The sequence below is a fragment of the Telopea speciosissima genome, chromosome 8 (assembly GCF_018873765.1).
Source record: "Telopea speciosissima isolate NSW1024214 ecotype Mountain lineage chromosome 8, Tspe_v1, whole genome shotgun sequence".
Lineage (NCBI taxonomy): Eukaryota > Viridiplantae > Streptophyta > Magnoliopsida > Proteales > Proteaceae > Telopea > Telopea speciosissima.
Genome location: NC_057923.1, coordinates 26893657 through 26912419, shown reverse-complemented (window position 1 = coordinate 26912419; position 18763 = coordinate 26893657). Strand labels below are relative to the sequence as shown.

The window sequence follows — 18763 nt, the reverse complement described above, 5'->3', positions numbered from 1 at the left end:
AACACTGGAGCTTGAGTCATAGCTGTTTTAAGACACTCAAAAGCCTGCTGAGCCATCTCACTCCACTGAAATCCTTCCTCATTCTTCAACAGATCAGTTAGCGGAGAAGCAATCTGAGCATACCCTTTAATGAATTTTCTATAATAGCCAGTGAGGCCTAGGAGCCCCCTCACTTGCTTTTGATTTGTAGGGACAGGCCAAGTAAGCATAGCAGCCACCTTTGACTGATCAGGCTTAACTCCCTTTACAGAAATAACATGGCCCAAATAGTCCACACTTGATTCAGCAAAATGACACTTGCTGAATTTGGCATACAAACAATGTGTTTGTAAACAGACCAAAACTTTTGTCAAATGTAATACATGCTCCTCGAAGCTCTTGCTATAAATCAAAATGTCATAAAAAAAAAGGATGACAAATTTTCTGAGAAAAGCTTGTAGTGTTCGATTCATGGTGGCCTGAAACGAGGCAGGGGCATTTGTCAAGCCAAAAGGCATTACAAGGAACTCAAAATGACCATGGTGAGTTCGAAAAGCTATCTGATCGACATCCTCCTTGTGCATTCTCACCTGATGATATCCAGCTCTCAAATCCAACTTGGAGAACACTTGAGCTCCATACAACTCATCTAATAGTTCATCTACTGTTGGGATGGGAAATTGGTCTTTAATAGTCACTGCATTTAACCCTCTATAATCAATGCAAAACCTCCAACTACCATCCTTTTTTTTAACCAACAGAACAGGAGAACTATAGGGACTGTTGCTAGGTTGTATGATTCCCTTAGTTAGCATTTCAGCGACTAACTTTTCAATTTCATTTTTCTGATAATGGGGATACCGATAAGGTTTGATATTGACAGGCTTGGTGTTTGGTTCGAGAACAATTTTGTGATCAGTGGGTCTCTGTGGAGGTAACGTAATTGGTTCAGCAAATACCTGAGCAAACTGTTGTAGAACCTCTGTAATAGCTAAATTTGCTACTGTCAAGCGAGGAGCTGCCTCGTGTTGCGTCTACTGCTAAGCAATTAGTGATGGGGATGACTGATGCAGAACCTGGGCAGTGGCATGTTCGGAATGAATAGAGAACATTGCCAAGCAACAAGATATGTCATCCTTTAAGGATAATTTCTGTAGTTGAGATTGAGAAATTTGTGCAAGTAATGTAGTATTGTCTCCCTGCAAATGGACCTGCTTCTCATTCCACTCAAAGTCCATTGTTAGTTGTGAATAATCAGTGATTATCAGCCCCAAAGTCTACAACCACTGTACCCCTAATATGACATCAGCTCCTTGCAAGGGTATGACAAATAGATCAATGAAAAATGTCTGGTGTTGCAAGCAAATTTGTAATTTCTCACACAGGCCACTACAAGAAATGTACTCCCCATTGCCGACCAGAACCTTAAAATGAGAAGGGGTGATTGGAAGGTCTAGAAATTTTGCAATCCTTTCTTGAATAAAATTATGGGTGCTACCCCCATCAATGAGTACCTGTACCAACTTCTTGTTAATGCAGCCTTGTAATCTCAGAGTCTGAGGATTACAGTGTCCCATCAAGGCATGGATACTAATAGCTGGATCAGGGAAACACTCCTCTTCTGCACTTAATTTAGCTGGCACAGATTGCAGTCCCATATCTAAACAATCTTGAGCTTCCAACCATAGCATTGTGCCCTTGTTCTTGCATTTATGCCCCAGCTGGTACTTTTCATCACAGGTAAAACATAAACCCTTTTCCCGTCTCTCTTGATTTTGAGCAGAACTAAGCCTCCTCACCAGAATTTGTGATTGTGGAGGGTGTTCTAATTGTGTTGTTGTTTGTTTAGACCCTTGCAGAGTTGAACTTGAACCATTCTTGGACTGCCAAGATTTGTTGGATTGCCAAGATTTGTTGATGTCATTGATTCTATCTTCTTGCAGCCTAGCCAAACCAATAGCATGATGTAGAGTAAGAGGTTGATGTGCAAGAACTTCCCTCCTGATCTCAGGCTTAAGCCCAGATATGAAACAACTCCGCAAGAATTGCTCAGATAGACCATAAACTTTGCTAGATAATGATTCAAACTGAGACTGGCAATCAAGAACAGATCCGGTTTGAACTAATTTGCTCAAAGCCCCTTGTGGATCCTCATATGCAGAAGGACCAAAACGAAATTTGATTGCGAGCTCAAATTCCACCCAAGATCGCAGCATCCTGCTATGAAACATCCATTGGAACCAACTGGATGCTTCCCCATCCATGTGAAAAGAGACCAAAGAAAGTCGTTGCTGTTCTGGAACTTGATGAAAGAGGAAGAATTGATCTACCTTAAAAAGCCAATCAGACAGATCCCCTCCACTGAATCGTGGAAAATCCAGTTTTGGCGCTCGGAATTGAGAAGAGGAAATCAAATGGTGACCATGATCGGACCCTGAAGGAGGATGATCTGGAGAATGTGTCTGCTACTAGCTTCTGCATTTGTTCCATCAGTTTCTCAATCTGAGATGCCATCTTCTCCATAGCAGAATCTTGAGTTCTAGACCTCGTACCCTCGGCCATTGTTAACAATGAAAGCACCAAAAGGTTACAACTATTGCTATTACAAGGAAGTAAACCTAAAATATTGCTGAGACAAGAATTCCTACGAATGAAGAAGAAAACATTAATGTCCAAATACTCTGTTTTTCCCCCCAATTTACAAGGTTTATTTATAGACCTTAAAGTCTTGTTCCACTTCTTTGCAGCTGGAACCCTTTAAGCCAGCAGGGCTTATTCTTTTGTCTTATTGGTCTGCTTCCAGAGTCTTCCTGCTGCACACGTGTCTCATAAGAATTCTGTAGTTGCTGGTCTTGATCAACAGCCTCATTAGTTATGCATGTATCAGTAACTGAGTTAACTTACTTTTCAGAAATATTTAGGTGGTCCTTTAAATCTTGATATTTGGTTAAAGATGATAATTAAGTTGTCCACATGAGGAACCTAATTAAGTGTTTCTACTAATGATCTCAACTCCCAAAGTTGCTCTGGTGAGGACTTTTGTTTTGGTACAGAAACCCACTTTCATACTTGTTAGAGCTTCTTAGGCAGCTAAAGAGTTGGCATTTGCAGTGAAGATGAATGGTATTCATGCCAATGCACTGTAGTAGCTGATCAGGACAAGCTGCATTTGTAGCAAGTTTTCTATGAGCAGCTTTAATAGCAAAACTAAAGTTAAAGCAGCTACTCACATGGACATGGCCTACCTTCAAAAGAGTGTGAAACTTTCTAAAGAGAGAAGGAGAGTGAGTCTTTCTCTTTGTGCTCTTTTAACATATAAAAATATTCTTATCTGTTATTGTGTAAATGTGATGGTAGGTGTGTGTTAGTGCCTTATTAGTTCCATTGGCAATATTTTGTAGAAAAACCTGTTCTCCCATGTCTCTTTGACTCCTATATTTGGAAGAGATGTAGTAGGACTGTAGCCACTCTTTGTCTATCCTCAAGGATTTAGTTCATATCGATAGTGATACTGATATTTTTCGACCATATCAGACTGTATCGGGCTGATATGGGATCAAAACATTATTTTTCTGAATATTACATATATTTATTACTAAATTTTAAACCATACTATGTTCAACCAAAGAATATTATTTTCATAACATATGCAACCTTCTAATTTTTACAAGAAAACCTAATCAACACATGTACCAAAAGGAAAGAGAAAATAAATAGAGCCAAAATGAAAGAATAAAGTTGCAAATCCTCCCTATCAATTTCATAAACAAAACAGCCTGTAAATCTGAAAGTATTCTAACCAACAGGGCATAAGGTTTGGTCAAAACTTGGGGGGATGTTGATGGCTAGAGTGGGCTGGGGAATAAGGGAACAAGATTAGAAGGTTGGAACAGATTGAACCCCTTCTTCAAATGTGGGCATAAATGTGTTTCTATTGCAGCCTTCCTATCTTTCAATTCTCTTGTGTGTGTTACATGTTAGTGTTTATGCTATTTGAAGGAAACTTCACCTATAGTTGCACCAGATTGAACCCAAACACTTTTATCCTGAACACTGACATTAATTGATCGAAAAGTAGGCCCTTTTTGCTCAGAATAGAGAAAAAAATTTGGATTATATATGTTCTCGTTCTGCTTGCTCTTTTGAGGCAGTTGCTTGACTTAGTCTCTGTTTTTATTATACCATTTAGTGAACTAGATTAAACTTCCAAGCCCTAATAAAGCTACAACAGAATAGCTCTTTTGCCACTGTTAATTTGTTGGATACCCATGAACTAGCTCAATGGAGTCTACAGAAAAATGTTTTTTAGTTTGTCTTATGGAAATTATTGTTTCAATTTTTGTTGTTAATACTGTAGATGAATACTGAGTGCTGAAATTATGTGTCAACATTTTTTTTTTGTTTTACCAGTCACGTGTGAAAACTATGTCTAGGAGTTGGGTTGAAGATCAAAGGATCCATCCTTTAGATTGTCTGCACTATACATGCAGGAAGTCGACAAATTCCTAGACTATGCATTTTCTAATGCAGCATGTGGGACTAAGATCTTATGTCCATGTGTAAAGTGCCTAAATCAACTTTGGGGAAATCGGACTGAAGTGACTGAACATCTGGTCTGTGATGGATTTTTAAGGAACTATACAATTTGGAATAACCATGGGGCAGCATCATCTTCACACACTCCTCTCCGTGAAACTCCAGTGGAACTTGACTCATCAGATATCTATGATGTTACACATAACATGCTAAATGAGATGTTGGGAAGAAATGCAGATGAAAGGATTGATGATGGTGGCACAGGTGTGCATATAGAGGGGGCAAGTATAGCAATGAAGAAATATGAGCGGTTGATGGAAGATGCAAATTTACCATTGTATCTAGGAAACGAAAGGTTTACAAAACTATCTTTCATTCTTCGGCTTTATCATATCAAATGTCTCTGCAAGTTGAGTAACAAAGCATTCTCATTGTTGCTTGACTTATTGAAAGAAGCATTTCCCGAGCCGAATTCGTTACCGAAGTCTTTGTATGAAACCAAGAAGATTATTAAAGACTTAGGCCTCAATTACGAGAAGATTGATGCATGCCGCAATGATTGCATGTTGTATCGGAATGAGGCAGCAAATGCCACGTCTTGTTACAAATGTGGCATATCAAGATATACATCAGACGATAAGAAGATCCCAGTCAAGATATTACGTCATTTTCCTTTGATTCCAAGGTTCCAAAGGTTATATATGTCGTCTAAACTATCATCTGATATGAGATGGCATCATGAAGAGCATGTAGATGACCAGAAGTTACGACACCCAGCTAACTCTAAAGCATGGAAGGACTTCGATAGGCTTTATCCGGATTTTAGTGAGGACCCTTGATGAGCACATTTATGTGTGAAATCTTAGGGCATAAAGCATACATTTTACCACATCGGACAGAGTTACTCGGTGCTTTCTTGTGCTTTTCAGGGTTTAGGTGAATTATTATGAAAATGGAGGAGATGATGCTAAGGAGATGTTTTTAAGCTTTTTTGAGGTGTTAATAGTATGGATGCATAGCCCATCAAGTCAGCTTCGCAACGGTTCAAACGACACTTGATTCCGAGTTGAAACGAAGAAGTTATGGCCGTTTCCGTAACGACGCGCGAAAATGGTGTATAGGGGTTTATTTATAATTATTGACAGTCAGATGGGGACAAAGTGAAGCGGAATTTCGGATTCCAGGGGCTTTAACACAATTATCAGAAGTTACTTTACTGTACCCGAAAGATTCCATTTGGAAGGCTTTGGAAGTCCAACTTCAACTTGAGATATCTTTGGCTCCCCAACTCCGAATTGGACGAAATTTGGGTCTATTTTGGGTGATTTTTCGCAAGAAACACAATGGTGAGGCCTATGCTCCACGTTTTCTGAAGGACAGAATGGATATTTTATTTATTCTTGAAGGAATCCTAGTCATCACCCTTACTCTCTCTCTCCTCCAACTTCTCAAGGGCAATTTTGGAATTCTACTTGGGATAGATTTATATTTTCTCATCTATGGAAGGTTGAAAAATCAAAGATGCTTTGATTTTATTGCTTGGAGAAGATATCTACAAAGAAAAGGAAGCGCTTGTTAGAATTGGAAGTTTATTTTTCTAGAAATAGAAGGTTTATGTAAACAATCTTCTCTTCTTCTTCTTTCTTTTTTTCTCTTTTTTCTTAGGATTCAAGGCATTGTAAAAGAGGAAAGAGAAGAGAATATTCTCTTTTCTTAGGGAATATTTCTCCTACACTTCCATCTTCTCTCTTCTCCTCTCTTCTACCTATAAATACCCCCTACCTCTCTTGTAAAAATTGCTCATTCACTTAGTGAAATTTCTTCTCTTCTTCTCCTTCTAATTTGTGATTTTTTGCTTTTCTAAGTTCTAGTTTGCTTTTATGATTTTTAGTTAATGGTTATAATAGGTTTAGTTTATGCTTTAATTTCAATTTAAGTCTTCAATTGGGTTGTAATTTCTCAATTCTAGTTTAGGTTTTAAGCCTTCTAGTCTAAGTTCTTAAGTTGACGACAAGACTTGAAGATTTAGAAGAGGAGGGCATGTTAAGTTTATGCAAGTATTCAAGCTTTTCAATTACATTCATGCAAGCACATCCAGGTTTTACTATCTAAACTCTTAATCTCATTCTCCATCTCCTCTATTTCTCTCTATCTTCTTCTTCTTCCCCCTCTATATCTTTTATTTTAATTTTATATGGTTGTGGTTTATGGATGCATTTTTATTCCCTTATTTCTTTTTATGTGGTTAGTACGTGTGGCTGCATTTTTATTCCTTTCAATTCGCTTTAGTTTGATAGGTTAGATGCTCATGTGTTAGGACGCCGATTTAATCCCTTAATTTTGTTAGATGCTTATGAGTTAGGATGCATTGATTTTCGTTTGTTTAATTAGTTTAATTTAACACTTTAATTTGGTTCACTTTGCATTACTTTTAAGTTAGTTAAATAGAGTGGCGTATATCTCCTCGTGTTCGACCCGTAGCTACGATTGACCCGTACACTTGCGGTTTTATTTTAACTTAAATAAGTTTTTGACGCCATTGCCGGGGAGATTATTGTCCATTTTATTTATCTGATTTTTAAGTAGTTCGAAGTGTTTTAGTTTATTATTTTCTCTTATTTCTTGTTGAAAAAAGAAAAAAAAAATCAGTTTTTGAAAACCTCTTCTTGTTTCTCTTCTGTTTTAAATAGTGTGCGCCCAATCTAAAGTCCTTCATATGCTTCAACCCTCCATCTTTTGGTGTCCCTCATAGGATTAAGTTACCTATGACGCTACATCTTGACTTGGTTGGGTAGATTGACATGTGACTTATCTTTGGAGGTGACCACTCTTGATAACAGGAAAGCGACATAGTGAGAGTATTGGAAACATAAACGTATAGTAGACCTCCATTCTACATCAGAATCCATATTGGAGTCGCACGTAGATGGCTATAGAAGACTATACGGGTTCCCTTGCTGTCAACCTATATGGCATCCTTACAGCTTTTGAACCATTGTTTCGCTTTTTGAGGGATAGAGATGCACTATCTACCTTGGGCTCCCTCTTGTTTCTAGTTTTTTTTTTTTTTTTTTTTTTTTTTTTAAGTTTTATTTTTCTTTAATTTTTCTAAAGGAGACCTCATATCTGTTTAGGTGGCTAAGGTGTGGACTCGTGATTCAAGTAATCGTCTTATTAGAAGACCACCTTCTCTACCACCTTTGACCATGGGTGACCAACAACCCAAGACTCTTAAGGATAGGTTTTACCCCACCAGGGCTGCACAACCCTCATGCATTAGTCTGCCTGTTGTTACAGGGAATAACTATGAACTCAATACCAACTTCATCAGTATGCTACCCCATTTCCATGGGATGGCTAATGAGGATGTATATCTCTTCCTTAGGGAATTTGAGGAGGTCTGTGTTCTAATTAAGGTCCAAAATTTGACTGATGATGCAGTTAGGCTTAGGTTTATACCCTTTGCCCTGAAAGACCAGGCCAAGAAGTGGCTCTATGGACTGCCAACAAACTCCATTAATACATGGGATGAGTTCACCATTGTCTTTTTGAAAAAATTCTTCCCTCTTCACAAGACCAATAAGCTTAAAAGTGACATCCTCCAGTTCAGGCAGAAACCACATGTGTCCTTTTCTAAATTCATGGAAAGATTCAAGGACCTCCTCTTAGAATGCCCTCATCATGGTTTTGACTTGTGGCAGGTATGTCAAATTATTTATGAGGGTATTGATTATCAGACCAAGCAACTTGTAGAGTCTATGTGTCCAGCAGGCTTTACTTCTTTTTCTGAGGAGAATGATGCATGAACATTCTTAACCAACTTGGCTGATAAGACTAGGGAATGAGAATCTTCCCAAGAGGCTGAAAGGACCACTAAGGGGTATCTCATTGAGGGTATGCCAGCCAAGGAGGCCAAACTTGACAGCCTCATAAAACGGTTGGAGTCCATAGTTCTTAAAGAGTCTATATCAGTTAATCCGGTCAACTAGGTCAACCATGTGTCGGTATGCAGTTGGTGCCAAACCCCTGGACACCTTTCTGAAGAATGCCCCAACACCTTGGTGGGTAATTCCAGCACTGACAATGTAAGTGTTCTCTACCAAAATAACCCATATAGCAATACTTACAATCCAGGATGGAGAAATCACTCCAATTTCTCATGGAATCAAGGGAACCAAGCAGGCCCATCCAACTTTAACCATCAAGGCCAGGTTGGCGCCCAAAGGACCAACTATACACCATAAAGCCAAGGAATGTCTCCTAACCCCTTTTCCCCTCGTCCTCATCCAGGACCTGCTATTAATTCTGCTAGGCCTCCTCTCCTTGCACCTTATCAGCAACCCCCAGGGTTTACCAATATAGGAGAGGCAACAAGACTGAATGAGATGGACAACAAGATAGGTCTTCTCATGACAAGCCACAATAACATGGAAAAACAACTCACCCAGCTTGTCACAATCCTGCATGAGAGGAAAATAGGGAAGTTACCTAGCCAGCCTGAGCCAAATCCTAGGCATCAGGTTCATATTCAGTAAGGTACCCAAGCTCCTCCAACCAATGTTGCACAAGGCCAACAGCACCAAGGGCCCTCTAGACAGGTAAATGTTGTTTATGCTTTAAGGAGTGGCCGTGAGTATCAACAGTCTAGTGCACCTCATTCTTTACCATCTCATACTCTTGTTGACTCTCCCCCTTCTGAAGAGTCCATTGAAGTGCCTACTGTTCCAGGTTCGTCTGATGAACCTAAAGATATACCAGATGATTTGGTTGAGGAAACCAAAGAGGATTCTGTTGAGGAAGTTAAAAAGATCAACCCTGAAAAAATTTATACCCCACCTGCCCCTTTCCCAAATAGGTTGGTTAGCAAGAAGTCTCCTTCTATGGAGAAGATATTGGATGTGTTCAAACAGGTTCAGGTGAATATCCCCTTATTGGATGTTATTGCCCAGATCCCCGCTTATGCTAAAGTCCTCAAAGACTTATGCACCCAAAAGCGGACCACCAATGTGCCAAAAAAGGCATTCTTGGTTGCTAACATTAGTTCTCTAATCTCACAGCCAGTAGCAGCCAAGCATAAGGATCCTGGAAGCCCCTCCATCTCTTGCACTATAGGCCATACCACTATTGATCATGCCTTATTGGACCTTGGTGCAAGTGTGAACCTCTTACCCTTTCATGTCTACCAACAACTGGGATTGGGAGAACTGAAACCGACCAAAATTACTCTTCAACTTGCAGATCGGTCAGTTAAAGTTCCCAAGGGAATGATTGAGGATGTCCTATTGAAGGTTGGAGAATTTATTTTTCCTGTGGATTTTATTGTTTTAGATATCCAACCCACTGCCAACTTCAAGGACCAAATCCCAATCATATTGGGTAGACCATTCCTAGCTACCTGTAATGCTTTAATCAATTACAGGAATGGTCTCATGAAATTATCTTTTGGCAATACTTCCGTTGACTTCAATGTGTTTAGGTTGGGCAAGCAACCTGACATGGATGAAGAGGTGCATATGCTTCAAGGATTTTCCGATGATATTGATACGTTCTTTGAGATTGATTTTGATTCGGGATTTCAAGAATGTATGCAGGAATTGGAGGGTGTTGATGATACTCCCTTATCTGAGGTCTGGAGCATCCAACCACCTTTGGAGCCCTTTGGACCCCTATCCACTTCCATTCCCAAATCCTCTATTATTGAGCCCCCCACATTAGAGTTGCAGGCATTGCCCTCCAACCTCAAGTATGCCTTCTTAGGACATGATCATACTCTTCCTATTATTATTGCTTCTGATTTGACTTCTATTCAGGAAGAAGAGTTGATTACGCTTCTAAAGGACCATAAAGAAGCCATAGGTTGGACCATGTCTGACATCAAAGGTATTAGCCCCTCCATTGTTCAACATCATATACATTTGATGGAGAGTTCCAAACCTTCTAGGGAACTCCAAAGGAGGGCTAATCCTATGATGAAAGAGGCAATCAAGAAAGAGATCCTAAAATGCTTGGATCATGGCATCATTTATCCTATTTCTGATAGCCAATGGGTGAGTCCTGTGCAGGTTGTGCCTAAGAAAGGAGGAATCACTGTAGTTGAGAATGCCAATAATGAGTTGATTCCAACCCGTATCCAAATGGGATGGAGAGTGTGCATTGACTATAGGAAATTGAATGCGACAACTTGGAAGGACCACTTCCCCTTGCCTTTTATTGATCAGATGTTAGAGAGACTAGCTGGCCATGAATATTATTGTTTTCTTGATGGTTATGTAGGCTATAACCAAATCCCTATTGCTCTAGAGGATCAACACAAAACCACTTTCACATGCCCTTATGGAACCTTTGCTTACCGGCGTATGTCTTTTGGGCTTTGTAATGCCCCTGCTACATTCCAAAGGTGCATGATGAGTATCTTTTCTGATATGGTAGAGCACTTCCTAGAGGTGTTTATGGATGATTTCTTTATTCACGGCTCTACCTTTTCTCATTGCTTGCATCATCTCTCTTTGGTTCTTAAAAGATGCATAGAAAAGAACTTGGTCCTGAATTGGGAGAAGTGCCACTTCATGGTGAAGCAAGGCATAGTTCTTGGTCACATTGTGTCCAAAGAAGGGATAAAGGTTGATAGATCTAAAGTGGACCTTATAGCTAATTTACCACCACCCAAGAGTGTGAAGGACATTAGATCTTTTCTTGGCCATGCAGGTTTTTATAGAAGATTCATCAAGGATTTTAGCCAGATAGCTAGACCTCTCACCTCTCTTTTGGCAAAGGACTGCCCATTTGATTTCTCTTCTGAGTGTCATGATAGTTTTGAGTAATTGAAAAGAGCTTTGACCTCAGCCCCCATTATTCAAGCTCCAACTTGGACAGTTTCATTTGAGCTTATGTGTGATGCCTCTGATTTTGCTATAGGAGCTGTTCTTAGGCAAAGAATCAACAAATTGCCCCATATGATTTATTATGCAAGTAGGACTCTTAATGATGCACAGCTTAATTATACCACCACTGAGAAAGAATTTTTAGCTGTTGTGTTTGCTTTAGAGAAGTTTAGGCCCTACTTGGTTGGATCACATGTGATTATTTATACTGACCATGCAGCTATCAAATATCTTGTGCAGAAGAAAGATGCCAGGGCTCGCCTCATTAGGTGGGTTCTTTTGTTACAAGAATTTGATCTTGAAATTAGGGATAAGAAAGGGTGTGAAAATTTGGTTGCAGACCATCTATCCCGGTTGCCTAATTCCTTGACTGTTGATTCTCCTGTCAACGAGAATTTTCCTGATGAGTATCTGATGGCAGTGTCTAGTGAACCTTGGTTTGCTGACATTGTTAATTATCTGGTTACGGGTGTGACACCTGCACATTGGTCCACCCAAGATAAGAATCGTTTCTTTTCACAAGTTAAGTATTTCTTTTAGGATGATCCTTATCTTTTTAAGACCTGCCCGGATCAAGTAATCCGGAGATGTGTCCCTGATCATGAGCAACAATCTGTCTTATCTTTTTGCCATGATCAGGCTTATGGAGGCCATTTTAGGCCTAATAAAACTGTGGCCAAGGTTTTATAGTGTGGATTTTATTGGCCTAGTCTGTTTAAAGACGTTTTTACTTATTGCAAGACATGTTCTTCATGCCAATCCTTAGGACGTCTTACTAGGAGAAATATGATGCCCCTCAACCCAATTCTGGTGGTTGAGGTGTTTGATGTATGGGGTATTGATTTTATGGGGCCTTTCCCTAACTCTTTTGGTAACCTGTACATATTACTTGATGTGGACTATGTGTCTAAATAGATTGAGGCAGTTGCTTGTAAGACCAATGACCACAAGGTGGTTGTGAAATTTCTGAAGGAGAACATCTTCTCCCGTTTTGGTATTCCCCGGGCTATCATTAGTGATCGGGGCAAGCATTTTTGTAATCGGCCTTTTGAGGCCCTCATGAGAAAGTATGGTGTCGTCCATAAGTTGGCCACACCCTATCATCCCCAAACCAGTGGCCAGGTTGAGGTTTCAAATAGGCAGATCAAGTAAATTCTTGAGAAAACCATCAACCTGAACCTCAAGGATTGGTCTAACCGGTTGGTAGATGCGTTGTGGGCCCATAGAACAGCCTTCAAGACCAATCTTGGTCAATCTTCGTACCGTCTGGTGTATGGAAAGGCATGTCACTTACCTGTAGAGATTGAGCACAAGGCCTTTTGGGCTATCAAGAAGCTTAACTTTGACCTACCCACTACAGGTGCCCATAGGAAACTCCAACTATCTGAGTTGGAAGAGCTTAGGAATGAGGCATATGAGAATGCCCGGATTTATAAAGAAAAAACTAAGGCTTTCCATGATAGGCACATTTTGAGGAAATCTTTTGAGGTAGGCCAGAAAGTTTTGTTGTTAATTCTCGTTTGCATATCTTTCTAGGTAAGCTGCGTTCTAGATGGGATGGCCCCTATATTATTCAAAAAGTTTATCCTCATGGGGCTGTTGAAGTCCTCAATCCAAGTACAGGAGCTACGTTCAAGGTCAATGGCCAAAGATTGAAGCCGTACATAGAGATGCCTACTCCAGTTGAAGAAGAGGTCATGGATCTCCATAAGCCTCTTTACCTTGACCCCTGATATCCTGGTATGTATCCCCTCCCTTGTCCTTATTTTTTTCTGCATGCATTGAGGACACTGCATGAATTACGTGTGGGGGGGGGTGTGTTGGACTTTAATTGTGAATTTTGATTATGGCGATAGTTTTTGGTTATGTGCATAAGTCTCTTCGATTTACAAAGCGAGAGTGAGAGAGAATTAGGTGCCCTAACATGCGAATTAATAAAAAAATCCCTTTTCAAGGATGGTAGCTGGTTTGTATCCGGTGATGGGGATTGAGTTTAAAAATATGAGTGCTACTTCATGTGATGGTTAGATTCCTCTATGTGTTTATGGACCCCTTTGATCTTTTGGCTAGTAGTTGAGACCAATTTGTTTGTGGCAAGGCATAAAAGTGAAAGTGAATGAAAAAAAAAAAGAAAAAAAGAGAGAGAGAAACAGAAAGAAAAGTGGAATTCCTTGGGACTAGACAATGCACTGTGCCTCATGAAGCAGGGTGACTTGATCAAAATTCCTTGGAAGGAAAAAAAAAAAAAAAAAAAAAAAACTCTTGCATCAATGTCTCAATGTCTTTATGGATATATGCAAAAAACGAAGCTACCAAGTATTTGGGTGTCTGGTGTATGCTCCACCATGTCATTCAGAGAACAGTAGTAGAGTAGAAATAGAGTTTGTGGAAAAAGAAAAAAAGAAAAAAAGAAAAAAGGCAAGCTTTTGCCTTAATGCCTGAAAAGAAAGTATGGTCAACAATACTCAATGCCTAAGTCTTTGGTTCCATCAGCGCTATGAGTGGTTTACTTGAAGGTGAGTAGTGTTAAGAAAATATGAGGAGATCCCTTGACCTTGATGCATGCTTGTTACTTGAATTGATGTGGGGTAATAAAATTTAAGTGTGGGGGAACCTTTGGCTCCTTAATCTTTAGTTGAGTATTTCTTTGAGATTGTGTACCCTATCTTACTTATGCCATGAGAAAAATTTACGTCATTCTTTTTTGATTTATTGAATTTTGGGGGTATATTCACTGCAAACACCCACGAGACACAACTCGTCCACTAGGGGTAACCTAGGGGTTGAAAGGCTTGTTGCACATGCTAAGTGCAACCGTGATTCCTACGAAAGTGAGTTAGGATTTTTATTTTTTTTTTGCATTCTAGGTTAGTTTATCTTTTGCTTTACTCGAGGACAAGTAACGTTCAAGTGTGGGGGAATCTGATGAGCACATTTATGTGTGAAATCTTAGGGCATAAAGCATACATTTTACCATATTGGACAGAGTTACTCGGTGCTTTCTTGTACTTTTTCAGGGTTTAGGTGAATTATTGTGAAAATGGAGGAGATAATGCTAAGGAGATGTTTTTAAGCTTTTTTGAGGTGTTAATAGTATGGATGCATAGCCCATCGAGTCAGCTTCGCAACGGTTCAAACGACACTTGATTCCGAGTTGAAACGAAGAAGTTATGGCCGTTTCCGTAACGACGCACGAAAATGGTGTACAGGGGTTTATTTATAATTATTGACAGTCAGACGGGGACAAAGTGAAGTGGAATTTCGGATTCCAGGGGCTCTAACACAATTATCAGAAGTTACTTTACTGTACCCGAAAGATTCCATTTGGAAGGCTCTGGACAGTCCAACTTCAACTTGAGATATCTTTGGCTCCCCAACTCCGAATTGGACGAAATTTGGGTCTATTTTGGGTGATTTTTCGCAAGGAATACAATGGTGAGGCTTATATAAGCACCCCATGCTCTACGTTTTCTGAAGGGCAGAATGGGTATTTTATTTATTCTTGAAGGAATCCTAGTCATCACCCTTACTCTCTCTCTCCTCCAACTTCTCAAGGGCACTTCTGGAATTCTACTTGGGATAGATTTATATTTTCTCATCTATGGAAGGTTGAAAAATCAAAGATGCTTTGATTTTATTGCTTGGAGAAGATATCTACAAAGAAAAAGAAGTACTTGTTAGAATTGGAAGTTTATTTTTCTAGAAATAGAAGGTTTATGTAAACAATATTCTCTTCTTCTTCTTTCTTTTTTTCTCTTTTTTCTTAGGATTCAAGGCATTGTAAAAGAGGAAAGAAAAGAGAATATTCTTTTTTCTTAGGGAATATTTCTCCTACACTTCCATCTTATCTCTTCTCCTCTCTTCCACCTATAAATACCCCCTACCTCTCTTGTAAAAATTGCTCATTCACTTAGTGAAATTTCTTCTCTTCTTCTCCTTCTAATTTGTGATTTTTGGCTTTTCTAAGTTCTAGTTTGCTTTTATGATTTTTAGTTAATGGTTATAATAGGTTTAGTTTATGCTTTAATTTCAATTTAAATCTTCAATTGGGTTGCAATTTCTTAATTCTAGTTTAGGTTTTAAGCCTTGTAGTCTAAGTTCTTAAGTTGATGACAAGACTTGAAGATTTAGAAGAGGAGGCCATGTTAAGTTTATGCAAGTATTCAAGCTTTTCAATTACATTCATGCAAGCACATCCAGGTTTTACTATCTAAACTCTTAATCTCATTCTCCATCTCCTCTATCTCTCTCTATCTTCTTTTTCTTCCCCCTCTATTTCTTTTATTTTAATTTTATATGGTTGTGGTTTATGGATGCATTTTTATTCCCTTATTTCTTTTTATGTGGTTAGTACGTGTGGCTGCATTTTTATTCCTTTCAATTCGCTTTAGTTTGATAGGTTAGATGCTCATGTGTTTGGACGTCGATTTAATCCCTTAATTTTGTTAGATGCTTATGAGTTAGGATGCATTGATTTTCGTTTGTTTAATTAGTTTAATTTAACACTTTAATTTGGTTCACTTTGCATTACTTTTAAGTTAGTTAAATAGAGTGGCGTATATCTCCTCGTGTTCGACCCGTAGCTATGATTGACCAGTACGCTTGCGGTTTTATTTTAACTTAAATAACCCTCGTAATATTAGGCTTGGGCTTGCAAGTGATGGATTCAATCCATTTAAGATGAATAGCTCAAAGCATAGTACATAGCCTGTTGTGGTGATCCCTTACAACTTGCCACCATGGATGTGTATGAAGGCTCCTAACATGATTCTTACATTGCTTATTACTGGACCAAAACAACCAGGGAATGATATAGACATATATTTGCAGCCATTGATTGATGATTTAAAAACATTATGGGATACTAGCGTTGGGACTTATGATGCATATAAGAAGGAAATATTTAAGCTACGTGCATGCTTGTTATGGACCATTAATGATTTTCCGGTATATGGGAATCTCTCAAATTGGAGTACGAAAGGTGCTTTGGTTTATCCATGTTGCAACAAGAATACAGCTTCACGTTAGCTAAAATATGGAAGAAAGTACTGTTAATTGGGCCATCGTCGATTCCTTCCACCTGATCACAAATTTCGTAGTGATAGAAGAAGTTTTGATGGTCATGAGCAACATAGAGTGCAACCAAAGACACCTTCTGGTTTTGATGTGTTGGAACAGCTGTGGGGTGCTCAGTTTCCCCCATTTGGGAAGGATAATATTGACAAGGATGGGGGGAAGAGAAAAAGGGGGTTACAAAAGCCAGAGCTCCCATTTAACTGGAAGAAGAAGAGTATATTCTTTGATTTGCCATATTGGAAAAATAATGTTGTTCATCACAATTTAGACGTAATGCATATTGGGAAGAATGTTTGTGATAGTATCATTGGGACATTGTTAGGTATGAAAGATAAGACGAAGGATCATGTGAATGCACGTCTAGATTTGAAAGATATGAAAATCCGTGTTGATCTTCATCCAAAGATTATTGAAGGCAGGGATAAAGTCATTTTACCTCCAACATACTACACATTGTCCAATGAGGACAAGGAGGTGTTTTGCACAATATTAAGTCGTGTGAAGGTTCCAGACGGCTATGCTAGTAATATCTCACGTAATGTGCAAGTCAATGAGAGGATAATATCAGGAATGAAGAGCCATGATTGTCATATTATGATGCAACAACTTCTTCCAGTTTCCTTACGTAGTGTTTTGCCCAAGAATGTTGGTAAAGTATTGATTGAGATATGTGAGTTCTTTCGAGATTTATGTAGTAAAGTTAGTTCAGAGGAGGATTTCAAGAGGCTTAATCAAAGTGTTGTCTCAATGTGTAACCTTGAAAGGTATTTTCCACCTAGAATTTTTGATGTTATGGTGAATTTGATAGTTCATTTAGCCAGCGAGGCGAGCTTGGCTGGTCCTGTACATTACCGTTGGATGTATCCAATAAAAAGGTTAGAGTTTAATTATTGTGTTGTATAATAATACACCTTATTCATGTTCTATAAAATTTGTGGCTAAATATTCGTCATAAATGTGGATTTATGTAGGTTCCTCAAGCAACTTAAAGACTATGTTGGCAATAGTAGTGGGCCAGAGGGCTCGATAGCTGAAGGATATGTTGCGGAAGAGTGTATAATAATTTGTTCTAGATACTTTGAAGGTATTGAAATGAGGTTGAATCGGCCATCCAGAAATGATGTTTCATTGGATGTAGAAGACCCACATTCCATATTCTCAAGCATAGGTCGGCCCCTAGGGAAATGTGAACTGTTACATCTCAAAATGAGATAAAGGAATCAAGCACATCGATGTGTGCTAGTCCATTACAAAGGAATAAATGAATACCAACAGTAAGTACAAAATAGAGATAAAATTCCATTTCACTCATTTCCTCAATATTGTATTTGATATGTATATATTAAAGTGTAATTGAATTTTAATTTTTTGGGCTCACTCAATTGTAGACTCCACCTGAAAGAAATCAAAAGGCAGTTAGGTCGTAACTCTCGTCCCAAGAAGGTTATGGATTTGCATGATAGGGACTTTCCAAAATGGTTCAATGAGCATGTAAGTGTAAAAATTTCAACAATCTACTCTATGAAAATTTGCAATTTTATTCTGACCTATTTTGTATCATCAGATATTGAAACTCCGGCAAAATGGGATTGAGGTGCCTGAGCACATCAAATGTCTTGCTAGGGGTCCTAACTCTGAGGCAAAAAGTTATATGGGATACATTATTAATGGGATCAGGTTTCATAGTAAGGTGCATGAGATTAATAGAAAAACTCAGAATAGTGGGGTCCTAATAACTGCATTGACTTATAGCTTTTCAAGTCAGAAGGACAAGCATCATATTGAGGGACATGTTACTTATTATGGTATTCTGAAACAAGTGATAGAATTAGAATACTCAGTGGATCTCAAAGTAATGTTATTTAAGTGTGATTGGGCTCATCCTGAGAGAGGAGTGGAGAAAGATGAGCTCGGGTTTACACTTGTAAATTTTAATCACTTGAAACATAGTGATCAAAATGTGAATGACGAGCCATTTTCATTGCTTCAAAAGTAGAGCAGGTGTTTTATGTGTCAGATCCTCGGAGGTCGGATTAGCATGTTGCCGTGACTACTAAGATTAGGGATACATATGACTTGGAAGGTGAGGCAAATGATGCTCTGAATCATGCATACATAGACTACAATACAACGTAGGCAAAATGTGCAACTTTCAGATCATGAAGGTGACATAGATTTTGTGTGGACTAGATCCGATACAGAAGGGATGATAGTTCAGACCCCCATTGAACTAAACAATGAAATTGCAAGTTCAGATGATAACAATATGTCTAATTGAATGACCAGTCTCG

At 38.9% G+C, this 18763-nt stretch overlaps 1 protein-coding gene across 1 annotated transcript; it reads left to right on the top strand.

Annotated features, from left to right (window-relative positions):
• The first annotated feature begins 4463 nt into the window (after positions 1 to 4463).
• LOC122672210 lies at positions 4464 to 5354 on the top strand. The gene has a single exon (XM_043869705.1). It carries the CDS (start codon positions 4464 to 4466, stop codon positions 5352 to 5354), a length of 891 nt encoding a protein of 296 aa, XP_043725640.1.
• The last annotated feature ends 13409 nt before the right edge of the window (positions 5355 to 18763 follow it).